General features: G+C 40.6%; 1 protein-coding gene across 1 annotated transcript; it reads right to left on the bottom strand.

Moving 5' to 3' along the window:
- Positions 1 to 5556: 5556 nt before the first annotated feature.
- Positions 5557 to 11594, bottom strand: LOC120414282 (phospholipid scramblase 3-like). The gene is made up of 3 exons (XM_039575411.2): positions 11502 to 11594; positions 5833 to 6651; positions 5557 to 5769 (listed from the first exon to the last, which is right to left on the bottom strand). Exons 1-3 carry the CDS (start codon positions 11532 to 11534, stop codon positions 5638 to 5640), a joined length of 984 nt encoding a protein of 327 aa, XP_039431345.1. The 5' UTR covers positions 11535 to 11594; the 3' UTR covers positions 5557 to 5637.
- Positions 11595 to 21616: the final 10022 nt, after the last annotated feature.

Raw genomic sequence — 21616 nt, 5'->3', positions numbered from 1 at the left:
AAGACGGGAAAATCTTCTTTTCTGGAAAGTTTCGCTTGCTGCACAGAAAAAAACCGGGGTCGAAAGATGAATTCTCGAGTTAGTTTACATAATGACAAGCAGGAACTTCCTTTCTCCGGGGATGACTTTGCATGAACTTGGGGTAAAATTGGGAGACGAAAGACCCTGCCGGAAAAGTTTGATCAGTGACAGGCATCGTGTGTGAGTGTGTGGAATATTTTCTGGTTTCGTTATTTTTAAGCTTCCTCCTACACACACCAACACACACACACACATGAGGAAGGGGAGAAAAAGTTGCCAACTTTTTCTTCCTTTTAGTGCAAGTAAGCTGCATCTGTTGCAAATTTGTTGGCTCAACTTGGTAGCAAATTTTTGCTCCACACATTCGTGGGTGTGAAATGGTTGCAAAATTTGTACGGCCAAATCCATAAGTAAGTTAGCTGTTTTTTTTTCTGTTGCCGGTGCTATTTTGGGCAAACTGGCTTGGCTTTGCAAACTAGACTTGACTGAACTTGTTTACAGGTAGTTAGTAGCTACTGTGGTAACAGCATCAAGGAAGCAACTGGTAATTGCCCATTTCTGGGTTGACTTTTTGAGTGTTTTGATTGGAATTATGCGTTGAAGGAGTTTGAAGTTGTCGCTGTTTTTGAATTAAAACTCATTTAATAAAAAGCGAAAAAACAGTGACCCTCAAACCTAAACCGATTTGGCAAAAATTGGAATAGATACTTATTTTACCTAAAGAATGTAGCCAGAGAATGCGCCTGATGTCAATTTGTTTATTGTCACTCAAGTGAACACCTCCGTTTATGTTCCCGAAAGTGGTTTATGGATGGCCAATGAATACAATTATAGGGTATTTTGCAATTTTAGTAATCAGTATTTTGATTTCAACATTATTTTGTTTGAATTAACTTGTTAATGATATAAATTTTAAATTTTTATTTTGAACACAATTCCCTCAGCTGCAGTTTGAAAAGAAAGATTAGATAATATTATAATTAAATTAATATTTTCTTTTAACGCTGCTTGAAACTATAAAACAAATGTAAAAATAAATAATGAAATTTGAAAATGTTCTACAATCTAAACTGTAAAAAATTGTGATCTCCAATTTAATTACATACAAATTATAAAAACTGAGGCGTAGGTAATTCAACCATTTATTAATTTATAAATGTCCTTTTACAAATCATTCTATTTTGACGAGTTTGAAACATCCAACTTGAACTACTCCCGAATTCAATCACTTCACTGTTAAAGTTTCAACAATATTCAAGAAGTTCGACCCATTTCCGGGAAAATTCTTCGACGTTCGTGTCACTCACAAGTTTTCCTCCCTCAAAAAGAGGACAGCTTTCCCAAAACACACATAATCGGCCGGCCCAGTTCCGTTGACGTCCCCCCTCCCCCCTCCTTTCGAAAACTTTCCCCGAAAAACTATTAAAACGCCAATAATGCTGTCGGGTTTATTCCGGTCGGGTATCTTGCGAGCTGACACTGGCAGCGAGTGGCTTAAAACCCCTCCGGTGGCCATGGACTTAGTTTGGTCCTTTTTCGGGGTTGAGGAGAACACGCACGCACACACGTGGTACAGAAGATCTTGTGCGAGAGAAAGAGAGAGAGAGAGAGAGAAAGGAAAACATTTTCTTTACCAAAAGACACCGCTAATAATAACAAGGAGGCTTTGGCGAACTCCTCAAGTTCGCAGCAGGGAGCTTTTGCGTGCGCTTATTAGGGATGTTCAGTGCTTTAGTTGTTATGTGTACAATTAGACCGTTTTGGGCAACCCTTTTCCGGCACGTGGACTACGCCGAGTGCTAACAGGATAATGATGGTGGATCCGGTGCAAAACATGTGGAACGTGGACCAACCACTGACAGGAAGTGTATTAGGTGGCACAACATGTCTTATGTTATGAGTAGAAAGTAATAAGAATGCAAACGAGACTTTAGGGGTAGTGTAAGTTGTTTAAGGTTTTAAGTACTGACTTCGATATGAAAAGGCTGATTGAAAAGCCAAGGGCCAACGGTAAGTAGATTAACTAATCTGTGCCAGCATCTATTATTACATTCAGGTAAGTTGAGACCACTGTCAACAATTGTCGTTCTGTCCAACTTATCTTGCAAATATGCAGGAACCTCATGGTAAGTGCTTCACTGGATATCCTACCCTAATCCCACATCTGTAATCTTTCCACTCGATCAGGCTAAGACCAAGTCAACTCATCGGTGATAATTGATTTAGCTTCCCCTGTCCTTGGCTTAGCACTAAACACGGTACACCATCTTGAGGTATTCGTCCTCTCCAAAAACCACCCCCCATCAGCCAATTTATCGTCCTGCATCAAGGGACCGGCAATCTCACTCCTGGAAGGACCTCCTTCTTGGCTTTTCTTCCAAGACATTTCAGAGTTGCAGCAACCGCTACTAGTAAGTGATGGTCGTTGCAGCAGATGGTGTTGTATGTGACAACAACGTCCTCGTCGTCGTCGTCGCACAATGTAGAACATGGTTTAACGCCATCGCAAAGCGCTCTCGATACACTAGCGGCGAGCCATGGTGGTGGCAGAGTTACGGAGGTTTGCAGTGAGCTTCGTGTTCTTGCTACTGCTACTAGGTGAGCCCAGCTGGTTTCATGCATTGAGGTGGTACTGTCGGTTGGAATGGTTTGATAAATGTTTTTTGAAAAGATAGATTTCTGTTTGCGTTTTTCTTTAATTTTTGAAGCAGTTTTCAAATCAAATTTACTTGAAATTTTGTTGAAAAATATTTCAATATTCAAACAGCCCTTTTTGCTATAGTTTCAACAGTGTAAAAAATTAAACTGTTGTGAAATTTTCTGCTCTTTTCAAAAAAAAAAAAAGAATTCCAGGGCTGAACACACTTGTTTTCAACATTCTTAAATTTTTGGCTTGATTTCAAAATTTTGAAAATATGTTTAGTAAAAAGTGCAGAAAACTTGTCGATAGTGTAATTTTTGCCAAAGTTTTTAACTTTGAAAATCGAACTAATAATTTCCATGAAATTGGCAGTGGACAATGATAACTAATTAGGTGATACTGAAAAACGATCCTAAAAATCCATACAACTTTAAAGCGGTTTATAAAAAACTGTACTTTTATTTTGATAAAATTCTTTTTTTAATTCGTTTTTTTTCAAAATTTCAACTAGATTGCAAGCTTTCTGATTTTTTCTTCAAATTATCAATTTACTGTGCACACTTACATTTTGTATAAAAAACTGAATTCTATAAATTTAAACCACTCGCTTTTAGTCAAACAATTAATTAGTTCTGAATTTGAAAACAAACGAAAAAAATAGATTATCATCGCAAAATTACCATTTTTATGCATATTACAAGCTTCCCTCCGATTCATAAACGTTAAAAATAAAATGATAAGGCCGGCGCAAATATTTAAAAAAGTTTTTGTCCCTCGGCCCTGGCCGAGGTCAAGGGGGGGGGGGGGCAAAAAAATATAAAAAATATAAAAATTTAAATAACAAGCCATAGTCTTCACATTTAAATGAAAAAAGTGTTTTAAAATGCATTTTACACTAGTTCAGTTGTTTTGCAATCATTAGTTTTCAAAAAATCTAAGATCTGACAAAAACAAAAATTGTATCGAAAAAAAAGATTTTGCATCGAAAATTTTCAAAAAATCTTAAGATTTTTTAATAAACCCATACATGCTAAAAATGATTTTAAACACAGGAGAATGTATTTTAATTTGATTTCAACTGGTTGCACTTGCATTTTCATTGAAATTTCGAAGTTTATTGTAAAAATTTTTTTTTTTGCCCGCTGATTTTTTGGGCCAATTTTGAAGGGGGGGGGGGGGGGGTGACAAAAACTTTTAAAAATATTTGTACCAGCCTAAACATATTTTTAACAAAATTTACATAATAGATATGTCTGATTAAATATTTTATTAAATAAGTGATTGATTAGTGCTATTGAGGCCGTTGTAAATATTGTTTGAAGTTTATCTCCCTTGACTCTGGCCAAAGTTGAGGCCAAAGTAACATTTTTAAACCAACTAGCCATCACCTAGTTTTATTAAGGTATTATGGTAGCATCTTGATTGCTTAATAGTTTTATTTGGGCATTCACCGCAACCAATAAGCAAGAGCTAATTAATAGGTTCTAACAGGGTCATACAACCTTGTGACAATAAAAGCTAAATGGTTTTATGAAAGTTTTAAGTGAGTCTTCAAAACCCAATGGCAATGTTATGCCAAACGGTTTTATCGCATGCTTCTTTAAAACCAAGGGTTTTTCAGCTATCAAGTGCCATTAGGCATGCAAAAAGCTTAATTAAAACCACAAGCCCCTAAAAAAGCTTTTAACGCGGCCAATTAGCAAGACAAAATATGGCGCTAAACACGTGTTCTGTTTAGTGTGATTGACCGCCATCTTGGTTGAAAAAATAGAGAACTGAGAAATTTGATTTAAATTTGACGAAAACACTCATTTATGCTGAATTTCTGATATGATGATATGATAGATGTTTATAAATAACAAAAAGAAAACAATTTTTTGATTGATACATTCTGAATCAAGATTTAAAAGTTTTTTTTGAAACAAACATGGCCGTCAAATGGCCGATCTGGAATGATGCCTTCCAGAGCCATAAGAACGCCATTTTGTGCAGCTCTCAATGCCTCAACTTTTGACCTTCACAGATTCCCAAAACTCGAGTTCGAAACAAAACCCGAAAAAAGCTCTATGCGTTGTTGACACTCTTCATATAAAAGAAGTTTCGATCTGATCGTGCTTACTCGACACACCCTGGCGCTTTATCGTTAAGTCAAAGGTCTCGGGATTGAATTCCGTTGCAATTTTGGATAGCCAAAGACACCCCATAACACAGCAGCTCCTCACTTTGGGAGTCTTGTCTTGTTCTAGTTCGAGGAGATCAGAGTGTGCAATACATGCTAGTTAGTTTCAGCAGCGGTACGAAGAGGCTCGTTGGATGTGTTGCTGGTGAGTAGTTGTGATGTGTCAGCAGGCGTCACCGCCACCGCACCAGCAAAACAAAACAAAAAATAACTGACAAGTCGTCTTTGCCTGTAATTACGTTGCTAAAGAGTGGGGGTTCCTCATGCATGTGGGTGTGTGAACCTTGTGTGTGTGTGTGTGTGATTAATTAAATGAGGCAACTTGTGTGACACTTATGGTGGCGGTGAAGAAAATTAATTGAAAAATTGAGCATTATCTGGTGACACACATATACACACACACACATACACACACATACACACACACACACACACATACATTGGAGTAGTACGCACTTGTCTTGTCACGTTGATGGGCATGATAAGGAAGAAGAGCTGTAATCATATTTGTGCCATGTCACACCACCAAACTACGAGGAGCGCTATTCCTATGCTAGCCTAGAGGACGAAGACGATGATGGTGACTTGTGGTTTGCAACTTGTCACTTGTCTTCTGGGAACAGTTTTTTGCTTTGGGGTTGTAGGAACACTTGAGATCGAATCTGCGCTCTAATGTAACTAATGGGCCGTGAAGAATTGAATCAAATCGGAAGATTTTTCTTACCTTGAGCTTTATTAAATGTCCAGCATAATCTTTCATATTAAAAGTAAACATATGACAAAGTCTATACAAAACTTAAACAAAATCTGTTAACTCACTCTTAGAGATAAATCCTAGAATGCAAAATACGACTATCGCTGCAATAAAAATGAACCAGAAGCCTCTAACTACGTATTTCTTCATGGAGTTGTGGAAGAATCCAACGTGCTGAAAATTAAAATAAAATGGATTTATAACTATGTATAATGAAATCAAATTAGTTTCACTTACGATCAAATACACCGCTCCCAGCAGCGTCGCCTTGGCCGTGACGTCCATATCCCGCGGGAACCGCACCGTATAGTTGCTGTAATTCTCCGTCGTTTCCAGCAGGAGTCCGCTCCAGTGTCGTGTAATGCTGCCCACTTCAGCTGGACTTTCCACCGACTGGCTGCCAATCTCAAACTTGACATCCCGACCACATCCGTTCCACCGGGGACCACTGATGCATGCCAGCTCCGTCCCAGCGGCATCCAGCACCCGAAACCGGTTCCTGCCCAGCGTCCAAACCTGCTGAACCGTCCCCAGTCGTTGCAGGTCATCGCCGTCATCGCCGAAGTAGACCGTCAACCGTTCGCGCGAGAAGGGCGCCGGAAAGGGACTCTTGCGGACAAAGTTCAGCATCGGTTCGTCGTTTTTGCCGTACAGCTTGGACCGAACCCGGAACGCTCCGGGGATGCAGTTGCGGATGCAAAAGTTGTCCTGCTCCCGGATTCGGTACACTTCGTTGGCGTGGCGATCGGTCAGGCTGAACTGAATGGGCATGTCACAGCCGCAAAAGGTCTGCACCGGATGGGACTGCTGCACCAGGTGGACCGTGGTCATCGATCGAAGTGGTTCCAGGCCGTGATGAAGGGCCGGAGCGTCTGTGACGGAAAGCACTTCAAAGGGGGACAGGTCGATGGACACGGGGAAGAGAGCCGTGTAGGAGGGTGGACCGGAGGAGCGCCGCGAAGATTGGCCGTCGGAATCGTTCTGGGCAGCTAGCCGAAGCAGTTGGGGGTTTATGGGGATGTAGGTGGCCGACCGGGACGGCTGCTGGAAGACAGTCTGTGGGGAAGATGTGAGAAAAGTCCGTGGTGTAGTCCATTTTGGAACAAGTGTTTTTCAAAATCATAACGAATAGTCCGAATATAATGGAGCAATTCTCTACGAAATCGGTCTTTTTTCTTCAATTTTAATTTTTGTATTTTTTAATCCGGCTGAAACTTTTTTGGTGCCTTCGGTATGCCCAAAGAAGCCATTTTGCATCATTAGTTTGTCCATATAATTTTCCATACAAATTTGGCAGCTGTCCATACAAAAATAATATATGAAAATTCAAAAATCTGTATCTTTTGAAGGAATTTTTTGATCGATTTGGTGTCTTCAGCAAAGTTGTAGGTATGGATACGGACTACACTGGTAAAAAATGATACACGGTAAAAAAAATTGGTGATTTTTTATTTAACTTTTTGTCACTAAAACTTGATTTGCAAAAATATACTATTTTTATTTTTTTTTCGATATGTTTTAGAGGACATCAAATGCTAACTTTTCAGAAATTTCTAGGTTGTGCAAAAAATCTTTGACCGAGTTATGAATTTTTGAATCAATACGGATTTTTTCAAAAAATCCAAATATTGGTCGCAAAAATTTTTCAACTTAATTTTTCGATGTAAAATCCAATTTGCAATCAAAAAGAACTTCAGTGAAATTTTGATAAAGTGCACTGTTTTCAAGTTAAATCCATTTTTAGATGACTTTTTTGAAAATAGTCGCAGTTTTTCATTTTTTTAAATTAGTGCACATGTTTGCCCACTTTTGAAAAAATATTTTTGAGAAGCTTCTCTATATTTTGCATTTTTGAACTTTGCTGATACGACCCTTAGTTGCTGAGATATTGCCATGCAAAGGTTTAAAAACAGTAAAATTGATGTTTTCTAAGTCTCACCCATTTTTTTTAAATTAAATATATCTTTATTGAATATTCTTATAATAATTACATTTCTTTTACATGCTAAGTGGTATGGCCTAATGCTCTTCATCTTTGTTGTATTTTTCGTTTTATTATTAACTGATCACATTTATTTTATTTACTTCAAATTGTTTTACATTATTGCATTGAATCGAATACATTTGGGTAAAAAAGAAAAAAAAGCACTTTAACATCTAATCCTAACTTAAAACTAAAAAAATAAATTCATTGAAATATTCAAAATCACTAGAACGAGTAAACTACGAACTGTATTTTAAGATGAATGCTCCAAGAGTTCTTACTTGTTCCTGACGAGTTTTGCAACCACGCAGTGTTGTTGTCATCTCGATGAAAATGTTCAAAAGTTCTTGTGGTGAAAACAGGTCACTACTGCCTTCACCCGTTGATGTTGGTTGGTTTTCCCTCGGTTGCTGACTGAAGCCTGGAGGTGTTGTATTCTCTGCAACTCTTTGCCGCTGATTCAACGGCAATGGCTGCAGATTTGGAACCACTCTAACAGATCCTGCTACTGGCGACGCCAAAGCAGGAAAATCCACGTCCGTGTATGCTGGTGGTGTTTTGCGACGATTTGGTTGGTGCCTCGTCGTCGCTTGCTGCCGAATTTTTACAAACTCAGCTCGTTTTGGGCAGCTTCGATTCTTGGTCGAATGGTCGCCGCCGCAATTGAAGCATTTCGCTTCGATGTTCTCGTTGATTGTTTCGCAAGCTTGAGTTTTGTGCTCACCTCCGCAGGTTGCACAACGACTCTTGATGAAACAGTTCCTTCCACCATGCCCAAACTGCAAGCAGTTCGAACACTGTGTCACGTCACGGTGCACTGGACGATAACGTTCCCAAGTCACGATGATGTTGAATTGCCCGAACTGCTTTCAGCTCAGACGGCGTTGTCGATCCTTTCTCGAGATGAACCAGGTACAGTTGATCACGATACTTGATGTCCTTGTTGTGTCTCGTCATCTTGAAGACTTCGATCACGTTCAACTTAAGAGTTTTGAGCTCTTCCTTCAGCACACTCACATCCATGTCGTACAGGCCTCGGAGGACCTGTTTCATGGGTCGTTTACCTGGATCGTCATGGCTGTAGTATTCAATCTTTGTGTTGTTCAGGAAATCCCGAACGTAGTTGTAATCCTTTCTGGTAGGTAGCAGAATTTTGAGTCCATCAGCACACAAGCGAATGGAAGCTCGTAAAGCACCAGATTTGATAAACCCGGTCAGCCACTTTCGCACCGAATCCGATGACGATGTTTTCACAAAAATGGGTGGCAACTTTTCCCGTCGTTCAAATTCTTCCTTCTCGCTCACGTCCACAGGGAGGGTAGCGAACTGGTTTCCAGACGAATTTTGAGCGTCCTTGCTCAAACTGCCTGGCGTTGCAGGTAGCGCTTCGGCATTCTTTAGCTTCTTCAAATCTGCCGATCCTGCTGGTGAGGACCGCCTCTTTTTCTTGCCGTGAGGCATTTTTGCACTTTTTAAGCACTTTCCAGGAGCTAATATCCAGGAGTACCTCACTGATTGGTGTTCCACAAGGGAATCAAGTCTCACCCAAACAACCCACCATTTTATAATGTCGATATCTCAGTAACTAATGGTCCGATTTTCAATGTTAAAATATGAAACATTCGTAAAATTTTCCGATCTTTTCGGAAAAAATATTTTCAAAATTTTTAAACCAAAACTAACATTTTAAAAGGGCACAATATTGAATGTTTAATGTTGAATGAGTCCATGAATAGTTCACATGCAATTTTGGCTTGTATGTAACAGCGACGAACCGCCTTAATTCTCCATACAAAAACCATTCGGCCCTGTCTAAATATTTTTGAAAAAATCAAAGTGCACGTGTTTCTGGGGTCCCAAACTTCATGCTTCCCCTCGAGTTGAGCCTGCGCAGTAATTTTTGTCAATTATTCTAGGTCTGAGTAATATTTCCTTTAAAGCTAAACAAATATTTTTCTTAATTAGTTTCCTGTGGTATAAAGTACTTTAAGTACTTGAATGCTCTTAATATAAAAATTAACACATAACATGCGAAACGTATCTAAAGAAATATGCAGCACCACGGTGTATTTTTCCGGGAACATTAAGATAAAAAAATTTGGCAGGTCTGATATTTGGCACCATGAAAGAAGGGCTCTTTCCCGACATTTTGCGGGGTCCGGCGAAACATTTGTCGGGGGGTCTAGAGCAATTTTTTTTGAAGATTTTTTTTTCGATTTCATAGGATTTTTCTTCAGAAAAGTCGATGGAAATCGATGGGTCCATCAAATTTCTTATGAATGTGCCTCAAGGGACTCTAAATTACATATTTGACCTCAAATAAAAAGTTTCCAACCCAAATTTACCAGATTTCTAGTTTTCTTTGAAATAACCTCAAAATCCAAGCTTTCCAAAATAAAAGTGACTTTCTTCACAATTCCTGGATTTAATTCTCATTCAAACGATGAAAACTGCCTACTACGACTTTTAAAGGATGAATTTTTTTTGCTGAAACTTAAAACATTTGTAAAATGTTGATGAAATTTATGGAAATTGGTGTTCATCGTTTGAATGGGATTTAAATTCTGAAATTTTGGAGAAAGTCTCTTTTTATTTTACGAAATTGGGTATATCTCTGCTTATATTGAACCAAAATAGATATTTTTTATGGAAATTGTTCAGAAAACTGTTCTCTACAATGTGATTGATTCGAAAATGTTTTAAAATGTCATATGGCAGAAGATTGAAAAAGTATGTTGGGAACCTTTTGGGTAATAAATAGCTTTTAAATGAAATACTCTAAGTTTAGCAATGTTTTAAGCTCGAATTTGTATCCGGGCAATCTCTTGCTGTATTTTCATGACAAATTGTACAAAGAAACGATTTTTATTCGGTCGTTTTGAGGTTTCCAGATTGGATTTTGGAGTAATTTCAAAGAAAGCTTGAAAACTGGTAAATTTGGATTGGAAACTTTTTATTTGAGGTCAAATATGTAATTTAGAGTCTCTTGAGGCACATTCATAAGAAATTTGATGGATATGAACATGAACCCATCGATTTCCATCGACTTTTCTGAAGAAAAATCCTATGAAATCGAAAAAAAATCTTCAAAAAAAATTGCTCTAGACCTCCCGACGAAATATTTCGCCGGACCCCGCAAAATGTCGGGAAAGAGCCCTTCTTTCATGGTGCCAAATATCAGACTTGCCGAATTTTTTTATCTTAAGTTTGTTCTAGGAAACACACCGTGAGCCAATTTTATTTTAAAGGAAATATTTAAATATTTAAAAAAGAAAAACCAATCGAAAGCACCTAAACTGAACAACAAAAATTATTCAACGGATTTTTTTACAATAAGGGTGCTTTGCAAATATGTATAATCATTTTTCTTAGAGATATCAACTTCCTAAATAAGATTTTCATCTTGATTTTCAGAAACATTTCGATTGATTTAGCAAAATTTGCATGTTTTACCTATATGTAGTTCTCAAACATTCAAGACTCTACCGAATATTAATTAGCATGCCTCAATTAACACTTTCTGACGAGTTGTGTCTTAATTTATCTCAGTCACGGAATATTGTAGACTGCCCAAACACAACGTGTATCGACTATGAAGTGAAAATAGATCATGGGTTTATTACGTGCTCAATTTTTCAAGGGTTCATTTAATTTTGAGTAAACATTCGTTTTAAATTTGAATTATACTAATACGCATAACAGAATTGCAGTAATTGAGGTATAAAGATGGAATCCAATCAATGCACAGATTTTGTTTCTTTGTTTAATTGTTTGATACATATTAATTATTTTTAATCGTGTATCGTCATGATTTAACTCTTCACATTTCAGTGATGTTTTTTCAAGAAGTAGTTATGTTTGCAACCATTTTTGTTTTTTGGTGACTTTTGTTCTAAATGTTTTATTAAAATAACAATCTTACCGCATTTTCACCACCAGCATCTATCTCACTCATGTTCACTAAACTTGAATTTATCGCCTTATTCTAAAGCACACGTCCACTTCGGACAATATCCGCTGCCAAACTGACTTATCTTCAGCAGTGATTTGTTACCTGGACACTTTCGAGTGATTAGCATCCCTTCCCCCACACTCCATTGATCTGATATAAACCAGATTCAATTTTAAACCGCTGACTAATTGTCACAACTCGCTGGTTCAGTGTGACTGATGAACGTGTGCACGTATTTTGTGCTATTTTTATTTCTGTCAGAAGTTATCACCAATAAATGCTCTTTTGTCTAAACTGACACCATCAAGATAAAGTGGAACGCAACAGGCCAATTGGAATAAATCTTGATACGGTAAATCTCATTTTTAACCAGTTGAATGGTCGTGTTTTGTGCGTAAGTGTGTGTGTGTGCACAGATACGACGAGCTCGCACCAGTAGCCACCAATTATCGTTAATGAATAAAACAGTCACGAGAGCAATCAGATATAAATTTTTAAACGCCATGAAAATGTTCCGTTTTGGACGTAGTAGAACGGGCCGAAAACAATGAAAGTCACAACATGGAAAAAATAAAGTCACTCGAAATGCATCGACGTCACGGGCGCCATTTTTACGCTCAGTAGTCCACGAAAATTAATTTTTAAAATCAGCTGCGAAGCCATTCATTTTCCCGTTTGGAGAGGGCAGCACGGCATTTTCCATACTTGTTTGGGGAAGTTTTGTGTGCGTTGTAAATACATAAAATAGGTGAATAAAAATAACATAATATTTTCTTCCAATAGTTGAATTTGCGTACTTGTTTCACATATATGCGTAATTATTTTAAATTGGTTAATCTTTACTTCCTGAAAGAAACATTAACATAAAAAATAGTTTTGGGGTATAAACACCCGAGTTAGATACATACCACATACCAATCAGCATAGCGCACCAGGTACGCGTGCTGTAGCAAGAAGACGCTTCCATCTTTCTCGGTCTTGTGCTGCTACTCTCCAATTTCCCAGGTTACAGATCTTCCGGATATCACCATTCACTTGATCTCCCCACCGTGCGCGCGGTTTCCCTGCTCTTCTGCCTGTTCCGCCAGCTGGTTCAGCGCGGTCAAATAGCAGTCTGACAGGCTGGCTTTCGTCCATTCGGGCGACATGGCCGCCCCACCTGAGCCTCCCGATTTTCGCCTGGGTGGCGATGGTCGGTTCTTCAAGAAACGCGTGCAGTTCGTGGTTCATGCGTCGTCGCCACACTCCGTCAGACACCTATACTCCACCGTAGATCGTTCGTAGCACCTTCCGTTCGAAAACTCCAAGGGCACGTTCATCCTCCTGCCGCATCTTCCAGGTCTCGTGGCCATAGAGGACTACCGGTCTGATCAGTGTTCTGTACATCGTCAGCTTCGTGCGGCGTTGCACTCGATCCGAAGTGAGAGTTTTCCGTAATCCGAAGTACGCACGATTCCCAGCAAAAATACGAGTCCGGATCTCTTTGCTGGTGTCGTTGTCGGCGGTTACCAGCGATCCCAAGTACACGAACTCGCTCACCTCCTCCAACTCATCACCATCCACAGTTAGAGGGGTGAGACTTGGGGGGCCGACATCCTTCGAACCCCTTCCTCTCATGTACTTCGTCTTCGTCGTATTCATGCCAAGTCCTACACGCCTTGCTTGTACCTTCAGTCGGGTGTAGACGTCCATCACCGTCTCCAGGTTTCTTGCCACAATGTCGATGTCATCGGCAAAAGCAAGCAACTGGTAGGACTTGTTCATAATCGTGCCACTCGTTTCGATGCCCGCCCTTCGAATAATGCCCTCAAGGACGATGTTGAACAGCGCACAGGATAAGCCATCACCTTGCCGCAGCCCTCGGCGTGATCCAAAGGGTTCCGCTAATTCCCCCGAAACACGCACGTGACACATCACACCATCCAAGGTAGCCTTGATCAGTCGAGTCAGTTTAGCCGGAAACCCGTTCTCGTGCATAATCTGCCATTGCTGCTCGCGGTCGACTGTATCATAGGCCGCCTTGAAGTCGATGAAGATGTGATGTGAGGGCACGTTGTACTCACGACATTTCTCGAGGATCTGTCGGAGACAAAATATTTGGTCCGTGGTGGCGCGCGCGCCAGTGAAGCCCGCTTGGTAGGGCCCCACGAACCTCCTTGCGTGGGGTGACAGCTGACGGCAGAGGATCTGGGAGAGGATTTTGTAGGCCGCGTTGATAAGCGTAATGCCGCGGTAGTTGCCGCAGTCCAGCTTATCGCCCTTTTTGTAGATGGGGCACACGACACCATCCATCCATTCCTCCGGTAGCTTCTCCTCCTCCCAGATCTTGGAAATCACGCAGTGAAGCGCCCTCGCTAGTTTCTCTCCTCCATATTTGAAGAGCTCACCGGGTAACCGATCCTTTCCGGCAGCTCTGTTGTTCTTCAGCTTCCTGATCTCCCTCTTCACCGTCTCCAGATCAGGTGCTGGGAACTGTTCATCAGCTGCGGGCGCTCCAAGGTTGACTCCATCGCCGTCTCCGTTCGCTTCATCGCCGTTGAGGTGCTCGTTGAAGTACTGCTTCCACCTGTCCAACACCTCGCTCTTGTTTACGATCAGGTTTCCACCGCTGTCCCTGCACACGTCGGCTCGCGGCACGAAGCCTTTGCGGGACCGGTTCACCTTCTCGTAAAACTTCCGCGTTTCGTTAGCTCGGAATAGCTGCTCCATTTCCGCGCAATCCCGGTCTTCCTGCTGGCGCTTCTTAAGCTTGAAGACCGCGACCTGCCGATTCCGAGCCTGCCTGTATCGTTCCACGTTCCCTCTCGTCGCCTTGTGCAGCTTCTTGTCGTAAGCTGCTTTCTTCTCGGCGGTAATCTGTTGGCACTCGTCGTCGTACCAATCGTTTCGACTGACTCGGATCGCACTACCCAGTGTGGCTTCCACTGCACTGCCGATGGCTGAGCGTATGCGGCTCCAACCACCCTCGAGCGAGGCTGCGCCAAGTTCTTCCTCACCTGGCAGATTCGCTTCCAGCTGCTGCGCGTAACTGTGGGCCACATCTCCGTTCTGCAGACACGCGGTGTTGAACGGAGGGGCCCGCCGGCTTCGGCGTTGGTTGTACACCGTCGACAGCTTTGAGCGCATGTCAACTCCAACTAGGTAGTGGTCCGAGTCAATATTCGCACCGCGAAGGGTGCGCACGTGTGTTACGTCCGAGAAGAATCGGCCGTCGATCAGGACGTGGTCGATTTGTGTTTTTGTTCGTTGGTCAGGTGATGTCCAGGTGGCTTTGTGGATGTCCTTGCGAGGAAAGTAGGTGCTCCTGACCACCATTCCACGGGAGGCTGCGAAGTCGATGCAGCGTTGGCCGTTGTCGTTCGTGACCGCATGTAGACTTTCTGGGCCTATTGTCGGTCGAAACATTTCCTCCCTTCCGAACCGAGCGTTCATGTCCCCAATGATGATTTTTACATCCTGCCGCCGACAGCCGTCGTACACCTCCTCCAGCGTCGCGTAGAATGCTTCCTTCTCATCATCGGTCTTTTCTTCGTGGGGGCAGTGCACGTTGATGATGCTGTAGTTGAAGAAACGGCCTCTTATCCTCAACTTACACATCCGCTCGCTGATCGCCGTGAAGCCGAACACGCGATCCTGCATTTTGCCCCGCACGATAAAGCCGGTACCCAGCTTCTTGTCCTTGCCGCCGCTCAGATAAAAACGGGAATTGGTCTGCCGACCTGGCCAGTCGAGCACCTGCTCCTCCTCCAAGCACACCTCCTGCAGTGCCACAACATCGAAGTTGCGAGGTTGCAACTCCTTCGCTAAGGCGAATTCGAAACCCAAGAAATTTAAAGACCTGCAGTTCCAAGAGCCGAGTCGCCAATCGGTGGTCTGCTTTTCTATGGGCTTCTGCCGTTTGTTCCGGATTTCTAGCCTTCTTGCCATTCGCGATCCTCTTTTTCGGTAGGCAGCCTTATCAGGGCTGCGCGAGTTAGAACATTTTCCTTTTTTTTCTCTTTTACTATTTTTACTTTCGGAAACAATCTAAAAACAGGTTAATGCCACAAGTTTGAGCAACAGGGCACAGATAAATTCATTAAACATTGGATAACTCTTTTACTGCGAATGAAGAATCGCAAAAAAAAAAATTGTGGGTTCCTAAACGCTTTAGAAATAATATTATATTTTCAGATTCGGAAAACATTGTAAAGAAGTAGTAATAACTCACAAAGTGATGCAAATCTCGGTAAGGTTTCTTAAATCAATGTTTCATTCAATGCAATTGAATTCAAAAGAGTTAAGCATAAGCATAAGCATAAGCATAGGTGCCCACCCGCAGTTGCTACTCCGTTATTGACCAGGACCTCCAGAAGTTACATCCACGAGCCGTGGAAGATGAGTGGGTGCTATCTTTCCTCGCTTCGCAACTTCTCAAAGGCCCCTATCATGCTGATCAATACCGGCGCCGGCCACGACCAGTGGTAGAGTCACGGGGAAGTGGATGGGAATGTTAGTCCGATACTTGAGTGATAGAGACCGCCCAATCGACTGCTTCTCCGACAAAGTATCACATGAGTTTTGAGGGGGTTAGTAGATGGGTATAAGGTCAGGATTCACGAGTGGCAGTGATGTGACCATGAGCATTTTGTTTATCAGTTGAAAATTTTAAATCTTAGGCAGCCGGCTGCGGAAAGATAAATAATTGATTATTTAAAAAAGTTGTTTAATCGAACGCGTGCCAACCGAGCAGTAGTGCTTTGGGCTGGACTTGTCAGTATAATTTTACTGTTTGAACAATGTAGATAACGCGAGCAAATTTCAAAAATAGTAAATAAAAGACGCTTTACTTTGAATAAAATCGATAATTTGATGAGTTAATACTAAAACTGTCGGCTGGAATAAATTATTACGATCAACGAATATAAACGAAAAGAAAACAGGTCATTACGTAACCAATTGTAATGAAATTAAAAAAATAACTTAAACGAACTAAACCGGCGGCGTGCCTTCCAATCAACGATGATAAAAGAAGGACTTATGAAAAATAAAATATCAAATAAAAGGCTCCGACAGACACGTTGCAGAGTAACCACGAGGTCCCACTGCTCACAATCAAATCAAAAAATGCAAAAACGCGAGTTGATGGTCTATCCTAAATGTCAGCGTGTTTTTCGATAAACGATTCTATAGAAATTAGTTTTTCACCGTGAAAATTTAACACATTATTTGAATTGTGTGCACAGACTAACGAAACGACAGCAAAATGATCAAGAACGCGTATTTTTAGTTTTTAATGATGACCCTATAACGATTATTTTCAGTGAGATATTATTTGTAATTATCGACCGATTCTGGAGATTTTACGCGGGTGAACATATTGGGCTGAAAAAAGAACAAAGAAAAACTCATTCACACTATCATACACACATAAACTAATTTACATTTTTAAACTTCAACATTATAGTGAGAAAGATTGTTAAATTAGACTTGTAATTATTTTTGAAAGGCATAAACATAATGAAAACAGCCTGTACTGCAAAAATAAGAAATAACAAAGTACCCTAAATTGGGTAGAAAATCGTGCCAAGGAGAAAATTAATTCGCGAAAAAAAAAAAATCTCACTCGCAAATGGTTTTTACTCTCACACTCATGATTCATTCTTTAACACACACACACACACACACACACACACACACACACACACACACACACACACACACACACACACACACACACACACACACACACACACACGCTTGAGATGTCATCAAGGAACGAACTCACCGGGGTCTTGAAGACTGGAGACTGCTCCGCCGCCGCAGCATCGAAATCAGGTGCAACCCGACCAAACCGCCCAACGACTGCAGCACCGCACAAATCCGTTTGTCGTCGGCCTTACTGCTCCGTGTATTCAACATCCGACCCGATGCTCCCTCCGTTCGACTGTAGTCCCTACAGCATACAGCAGTCAATCGCCGCCTACACAACCCGGTGCACCGCGGCCTTTCCAGTGCCTCCAAAACACCGACGGTTCCGTGGAGCACGAATCCTTTGCCCAGCATGCAGCGGAAGGGAATGAAAAAAAAAACACTGACAGCAAATCTCTCCCACCGCTGGCGCTGTAGTGGGTGCTGCACCACACCACCCCCAAACCACGGTGACACCACAAACAGCAGCAGCAAATACACAGGCACATCACATCAATTATCGCAGTAGGCTGATGTTTCTTAATACCCACACACATTTACAATTCGCGACTATCAACCTATCATCACTCTCTCCCACCTCAAAGCATACACAAGCACAGTGCACACCTCTGGTGTCTGAGAGCTGAACACTAATACCACTGTATCGGTTGGTCATCTTCACACCAAAGAGAGTACCACACGCACGCTTCCCTCTCTCAATTCTGTGAGAAGAAAAAAAAAAAACATCGCAGAAATAGGCAACTCCGCAAAACTAAATCACAGAAAAACCACATAAAAACCGGAATATTTGAGAAAACTCCACTTTCCCCGGATAGCTTATCACTTATTCTGCCGATTGCACTTATTTTCAGTTCACGAAAACGACAAATTCAGCAAAAAATTCTTCAAATTATACGCGACGAAAGACAACACGACCGAAGCCAATATGGCTGCTCCTTTCACTTCAATGCAATTGAATTCAAAAGAGTTAAGTCTTCCAAAGTTACGCTTAAAAACTATGTCATCAACGATGACAACGGACTTTGCGAATAGGAAGAGCGAGAGATTTTAAAAATCGTGCAACACTGTTGAATATTTTGAGCAATTAATGACACACACAGATGAAATCCTAAGCATCCCGGTAGTAAATATTGTTCAGACTCGATTATTCGAAGTTTTTTAGGAACTTCGGATAATCGAATCAAAGAAAAAGACTGCTTTTTTGATTTTTATATTCGATTTCTGCGACTTGATCTTAGTAAAGTTTGAGTTGTTGATATTTTTTTCAGTTGACTCAATTTTAGCCGCCATCTATGATTGAAAAACGCAAACCGCAGATCGCAAGATCCAAATTTTGAAATAGATGAAAATTTTCGCTGGATTTCTGCTTTCTGAAAATGTGTAATTTTCCCACTTTTCTGGTGTAATGTCACTTTTTCAGTCTAAATTTCGATAAATTAAATATTTATAGAGGTCATATTCAACCTTCCAAAATAACACCTTCCAAATTTACACATTTTTTCCTGTGGTCTCGCAGAAAAGTCTGCGTATTTAGAACAGTGTAATCGAATCTATGGATCATTGAAACTCGAAAAAAATCCTAAGGTCGTGATTCGAAATTTTGTAACTTTAGATGACTGTGATAAAATATTGAAAAATGCATTTAGAAATGTAACACAAAATCAATCACTAAAAAAATCGACTCAAATGGGGCCGCAGAACTCGAGTTTGATTTTTAAAAGTGAAAGGGAAAAATAAGATTGAACTGTATTGACAAAAACCCCTAAACTTCTGTGATGGCATATGAAATGTCCCAACGTCCCATATCATCACTTTTGAGTTATTGATGCAGCTTGGTTCAAAATCGTGGGCACTTAAAAAAAACCCAAAAATATTTAGTTCTTTAGGAAATCCAGTTTTTTCTTGAAAATTTAACACGAAGCCTTATGTGCCATGCGTCATTTTTGCCTATGGGACATTCATGCGTACATGGACAGTTAAGTTATTGGAATCGGTTGTAATAGATCTTCTGATAAAAATTTTCTTCTAATCTAATCTAATCTAATCAGACCCTAGCGCAGCCAATCTTTCGAAGGGATCCAGGAGAGTGCTTTAGGTTAGATGACGCCTAGCACTCTTCTTGTCATTTATTAACATTTGTAGTGCGCCATTGCATTAGAATGCATTGAAACATCACAAGCGTTAAAGCGGCCAGGCCTACTGCGTAAAGCCGTATCGCAGAGATGACTCGTAATTGGGTTGAGTTTGAGCACTGAGTGTTCGAACAACAACACAATTCTGAATCGACAGGGGAGGAAAAAGCGTGGGGACACACCACCATACGCTCCGATATTTGGTTGTATTCGTTGGGAGCACCATGCTAAAAGGTTTGGTACTCCGGGACCCTCTGGGATGGGACATTGTATTTCCACGAATGCCCGGGACACTATTTGCCGTGGTTATAGCGCCACAACTCGCTCTCTGTAACAGTATTCCTAATTCCAGTCCAAGCTTACAAAGTCGTCATGGCCTAGTGGTTAGCATTTTTGCTTACCAATCCAAAGGACGGAGGATCGAACCCCGTCTCGAGCGACTTTGATTTTTCGTTCACATTCATCATTTCAAATTAATGTGTTCTTAACTTTCTCGTTGGGAGCAGATGGGCATCGAACCCAGAACCATTCGCTTATAAAGCGAACACCGTAACCAGTCAGCCACGGCCGCTCCTTCTTCTGAAAAAAATTTACTTCGTATTCAAACAAGTTAAGGTACAACGAAAGTGTTCCCCTTCCATGGTACAACGATTGCCAAATTATCCCAATCCCAACCAATTCGATTGATTTCGTATAGGCAAATTAATCCCACCACGGACGGTTGCCGGACGGACCGAATTTTCGAACAACGACGACGGCCGACTCGTTTCCGGGGCCCGAATCGAATTAATCTTTGCGTGTCCCTGGGCGCAAAAGTCCATTCCGAAGCTTGCCTGGGGGTGGAAACAATAAATATGCATTTTTAATGATAAATCATTTTCGATTAATAAAAGAAGCACTCGAGCGCGCAGAGCAGCGGTGGGGAAGACTTTATTGACGGATGTTTTTGTTTTATTTTTTTTACGTTCACTTATTTTGTTGAGTGCGTTTGGTCCACGGTCAGATTAAGCGAAAGAACAATGCAATTTTCGGAGGAATTTGGGGAGAAGGGTGTGGAAAAATGAGCCGAGATTAAGCTGTGCATTAATGTTTAAGCATACAGCTTATTCGAGAGTTGGTTTATGACAGTTGAACCTTTTTACATTACTAAGAAATTTTAATTTATTAAGAAACTATGTAACATATTTTTTCAACAAAATAGAAGACAACAATTCGTAATAAATAAAAAAAGCTCAACCTTTTTATTTTGATGGTTTGCCGTAAGCGAATCGATTGATTTTTATTTTATTTTAATGGAAATTGAATTTCAATTATCTGGCGCGTAATGAAAAATAACCAAATCGTCGTGATCGTACTATCTTTCCGCACGTTGCTTTTGAAGTTTGGAAGATTCGCGTTTTAATGATTTACAATGTACATACAATACTGATACACGTAATTAAAAAAAAAAAACAAACTTGTTTTGTTTAGCTGACCATTCGGTGCATTTTCCCCAAGTTTTGGTTTTTGGAGTCACAAATTTGAACAAAAAATTCGAAGATTATATGTTGTCCACGTGCCATCTACTGAGAAAAAACACTTTAAACACTTTGCTTGTGGTTCCAAATTTTATGAACGCTTGTGCATGATTTTCTCAACTGATTTTCTCCGTGTTGTTGAAAGCAAATCTAAATGGGATAAACTGTTTCATGGACGAATGGACATAATTTTGAATTGGTAAGTGTGAATGTAGTTTTTGTTTTTGAGAATCCGACATTTTTCACCCTATGAAAATGCAATTATTTGGACTCATTTGGCAAATGTGATAGCTTGCATCTTGGAGGTTTTCTTTTGAATTTCACTGGCTTGAAACTAAGTTTCGAGAACCTGGAGTACCGTTGCGACAAGATAGCACGAATTTGATCGAATGTAAAATTTATTTTTTGCTCGGACGCACATTGAGAGCTTGTAACAAAAGGGCTTGTTTTTGTTTCATTTATTCTCTTCAGCTGTTGCTCGATGGTGGATCAATGTAAAATTAAAATAATTAATAGCCCCGGTCCACTGTGAGCGAATGTGTCGAACGAGATATGTAAAAAAAGTGTTCATCAACAGAACGGAAAGAAATTTCAAATTTATTTTTTTCTTTCAGAGAGACGTTCACTGTTGTTTACAGAAGTCGAGAGATATGTTATTTAACTGTCATTTCACAATGTTTGAACAAAAGCAAGTTATTTTTTTCCAGAATGGCCAAGCCGGACTTATAGACAGTGTCTATGCAAT

The sequence above is a fragment of the Culex pipiens genome, chromosome 1 (assembly GCF_016801865.2).
Source record: "Culex pipiens pallens isolate TS chromosome 1, TS_CPP_V2, whole genome shotgun sequence".
Lineage (NCBI taxonomy): Eukaryota > Metazoa > Arthropoda > Insecta > Diptera > Culicidae > Culex > Culex pipiens.
Note: the sequence above shows the minus strand (reverse complement) of the source record. Positions and strands in the feature narration are given on the sequence as shown.

Coding starts and splice junctions, on each gene's coding strand:
- LOC120414282 (XM_039575411.2), bottom strand. CDS start 11,534: ATGAGTGAGATAGATGCTGGTGGTGAAAATGCG. Junction 6,652..11,501: donor ATGCTGGTGGTGAAAATGCG/GTAAGATTGTTA, acceptor TCTTCCCCACAG/ACTGTCTTCCAGCAGCCGTC. Junction 5,770..5,832: donor TGGGAGCGGTGTATTTGATC/GTAAGTGAAACT, acceptor TTTAATTTTCAG/CACGTTGGATTCTTCCACAA.